Source organism: Dinoponera quadriceps, unplaced genomic scaffold (genome assembly GCF_001313825.1).
Source record: "Dinoponera quadriceps isolate SergipeBrazil2010 unplaced genomic scaffold, ASM131382v1 scaffold7143, whole genome shotgun sequence".
NCBI lineage: Eukaryota > Metazoa > Arthropoda > Insecta > Hymenoptera > Formicidae > Dinoponera > Dinoponera quadriceps.
Window position 1 is genome coordinate 1 of NW_014561000.1, and position 3,625 is coordinate 3,625.

A 3,625-nucleotide genomic window follows, 5' to 3' on the forward strand; every position below is an offset into this window, starting at 1 on the left:
TCTTCAAATATAAATCGCTGTATTCACCCAAGGTTTCAATAGAGAATCGATTCCAGACGTTCGCAGCGTGCGCGTAATTGCTCTCTGATACAGTATTACCCGTCAACGAAATATAAAACGATTCTCGCGGTGGTAAACACGAATCCTGCAGCTTGTCCGCGCAATCAAGGTATTCATATGGAAAAACATCCTTTCGCGTCAATAAATCGAAATTGGATATATTTTAAAATGTGGACTGTAAAATTTTTAATTTTTCTTTGCCGAGAAAAGATGCTAATTTTTCGAAACTGGTATTTAGAAATTTGTATGAATCGATGAATCGTAACTGTATGCAATTTCGTGAATCAGATTTTTTTGCTGTGTCTTGGACATGCTTTGTAAATGATACATATTTTTCTTTTGTTATCGGCAGCACCTTGATTGAGCCTTCAAATGCATTTACTATTTACATGATACTAAAATGTGAATTGTAGCCAGATAAATTATGGAAAACTATTGGAATGTAATATGAATGTATATAATTTAAATTGCACTTTAAATGCGCGGGACTTCTGTACCGTCCGGTGAGATGGCAATGATTGCGTACGCGTGTATCCTTTTTCTCGATCTTTTTTTCGCACACGTGACAGTACGTTGCACTATTAAATGTTTCCAACTTTTCGTTTGATAAAGTTTCCATGGGGACATTTGTTGATAAGACTAATTTTACGCGGTGCGCTAACTCTTCGAGTTGCTTGACGAACCACGAGACGCAATCATTATCGCGACGGCTTCGAAAATACGATAATGACATGTCATACGAGCAACGTAAATAATATGCTATGCTGAATACCATATGATGCTGATACGTGTGCGATTTGTGATCCTCTCCGTCCTCGCTCGCAGTCTTCTGTAAGATGCACTCCAGATCGGCGTATACGACAAACGGTAGACGCTCTTTCCTGTTGAAACAACTGAGCCATTTGTCGTCCTCGCTAGGCAGTAGAATAGCGCAGTCGTTCATTTCTCCACAATCTATAGTATGGACCTGCAACCTTTCGCTCGAACTAAAATAGTGCAAGCATCTGTTAAAAAAAACATTTTAATTAATATTCATTTCAAAAGATGTTTATATATTTTTTTACAAATTTTTGTACGTACCGGTTGCAGATATACTTCTTATGATCACGTTTGCTTAGTTGTGAGCTCACAAGTCGGGACAAGTTTTTTATCCATACAAAGTGTCCAACGTTGTCATCTCGCGCATCTGGCAAGTACAACATGTTGACGTATCTGTCGATGTTGCGGTCAGTGAGACGTATCGGAAAGATCACATGTGCCGTTTTTCCTTTTTCTGTTTTCTTTTTTTCGTCAGTGTACACGTTGATGGATATATTGTTTTGTAGCTCGAAGTTTGTTATTTGATTTACAGACAATGGAAACTCAATGTTCTGTAAATTGAGCACTGTTGTATAGTGTGGGTACATGGATGCACGATTTGCGTCTCTATCGACTGGATACAGAGCCGCAACCACTGCCCACGCGAAACACGCATCGTCTCTAAATTTAACGTTGATTACCGCTTTATTGATTTGTATCTCGCGCGGTAACTCAATGTGGCACACTGCACGCATCGGATTGTACTTGTTCACATTGATTCTTAGGTTGAGTATTCGCGACAATACCCATCCGCTATCACGTTCCTGAAATTCTTCTAAAGATGCTAAAGTGAGCTTGATAACACGTCGCTCATACCACTCTTCGATATCGGATGCGCGGAAGAGTTCAAAGTTTTTTGTGGTAATACTTTTATTTGCGCGTTTATCACTCGTGACAAACTCACCATTAAATGCGGTGTTCACTTTCACAGTTGCGTGTCTCTCCCTAGCGTTTTGCACATGTTCAAGCACTATATCCTTCGCACTCTGAAGAAATCGAAGAGGTTCGACAAAATTTACATTTATAACCGCACCAGTTAATACGCGGCTATTGAAAGCAGTGTCTTTTACACGCCATAAGAGTCCAGCGTTTGAATGTCCGGCGCCTGTATTTACAAAACGCGTACGCAATGAATGTTTTAGTCCTTCGAGTCGCGCAATTCGAGCGATCAACGATTGTTGAGATTGATAATCTCGGTCGTTCCGCTCGACTATGTCCTTCCAACGACTCGAGGCATTCGTCACACCGTTCCTCCCACACGTTGTATTTGTCTCGCGAACTCAATCGAGCAGATTGATCCCACAGTTCACTTTTAGTTCTCACGAGTTCTTCCTTTTTTTCATTAAAACACTGTCAAAATTATCTTTCAGGTTTTTATAGCCGATTGAAGCAAATAGTCTTCACATGTGTGTGTATAAGCTTGTATGCATACAGGACACAAATTGCACGGAAGTATTTGAAAGAGTGATCCATTGCAATTCGCTCAAAATTTTCCGTGTATCGCATCGTGTCTTTCAATCAGATGCTTTTGAACGGCATACATGTGTGTGAATAAGCCTGTCAGTCGCACCATACATGAAGCACAGAACGCTGCACGGTTGCCGCCTCCTGTAGTGTAGAAAAAATTGATGCAACACATTTTTGTTTGTCCACTCAGCGCATTGATTTCCACATTACACTTCGCTTTAATTTCGTTTTCCCTAAAGTCATCACTACAGTCACTGAGAACATCACTATCGTCTGTAAGAATATGGCCATCATCGGATGAATCGGATAAATCCATTATTGCTTCAAAATCATTGTCCGCTTCAACATCATTGTCCACATCAACATCATTGTCCACATTATTGTCCACATCAACATCATTGTCCACATCAACATCATTGTTCACTTCCATTTTTTAGAATCTTCTAAAAAAAAAACTTCTAAAATCTTCTAAAATCTTCTAAAACACTTCTCACACAACTTTTCTCATTATTTAACTCTTTTTTTTTTTNTGGCTTTTTAATATACCGACATTGACTGGCATAAACTGACTGGCACAAACTGGCTGTGAATATTTAACTTTGAATATTTAACAAAAACTTTTCTTAAATTTTTCTTTACAGCGTTTCTACTGAAAAACCACATATTCCTGCTCGTATTTTAGGGAGGAGATACATTCTAACAACTACATCATATAAATACTTAGAAATTGGAATCAGTGTAGAACCTGCATCCTACGTGGAACTTGTTGGCGATAATCGAGGCAATCATTTGATATTACCAAATGAAATCTGGAAGGAGAGTATACATAGACGTGCACACATCGAGCGATATGTGGAGTCATCTCATTCCTCGCCATTATGGGTTCGAGATTTGTCGTTGGAATGTCGCATGATGCATGGTGATAACATTATACAGCTTACATTGTTCAACAAGTCATTGTATTTAAAACCGGAAACATTGAATAACTTATTCAATCTTGAACAGTGTATTGATCATATGTACTCATGGTTATATGAAAATACGCATATTGTTAATGCTGAGTTCCAAAAATTTGTATGCATTTTGCAACTAAATGATATTATTCGTAAATGGTACGAATCCAAAACTACTGACTGGTCTTACGCAGCTAAAGTAATACGCGAACGTGACGATTTCGACAGCGAGTCTCTTGTCGACTGTGAGCTATTGGCGTGTGTCTTGAAAGACCTTGTACATTATG

The 3,625-nt window shown here is 38.8% G+C and overlaps 1 protein-coding gene and 1 pseudogene across 1 annotated transcript; one reads left to right on the forward strand and one right to left on the reverse strand.

The window, feature by feature from the left end:
- Positions 1 to 832: 832 nt before the first annotated feature.
- On the reverse strand, positions 833 to 2,676 carry LOC106750877 (annotated as a pseudogene).
- A 6-nt stretch (positions 2,677 to 2,682) lies between these two features.
- On the forward strand, positions 2,683 to 3,583 carry LOC106750878 (the record flags this gene model as incomplete). The annotated part of the gene is made up of 2 exons (XM_014631486.1): positions 2,683 to 2,803; positions 3,068 to 3,583. Coding segments are annotated over exons 1-2 (637 nt in total), but the record flags the coding sequence as incomplete, so codon positions are not given.
- Positions 3,584 to 3,625: the final 42 nt, after the last annotated feature.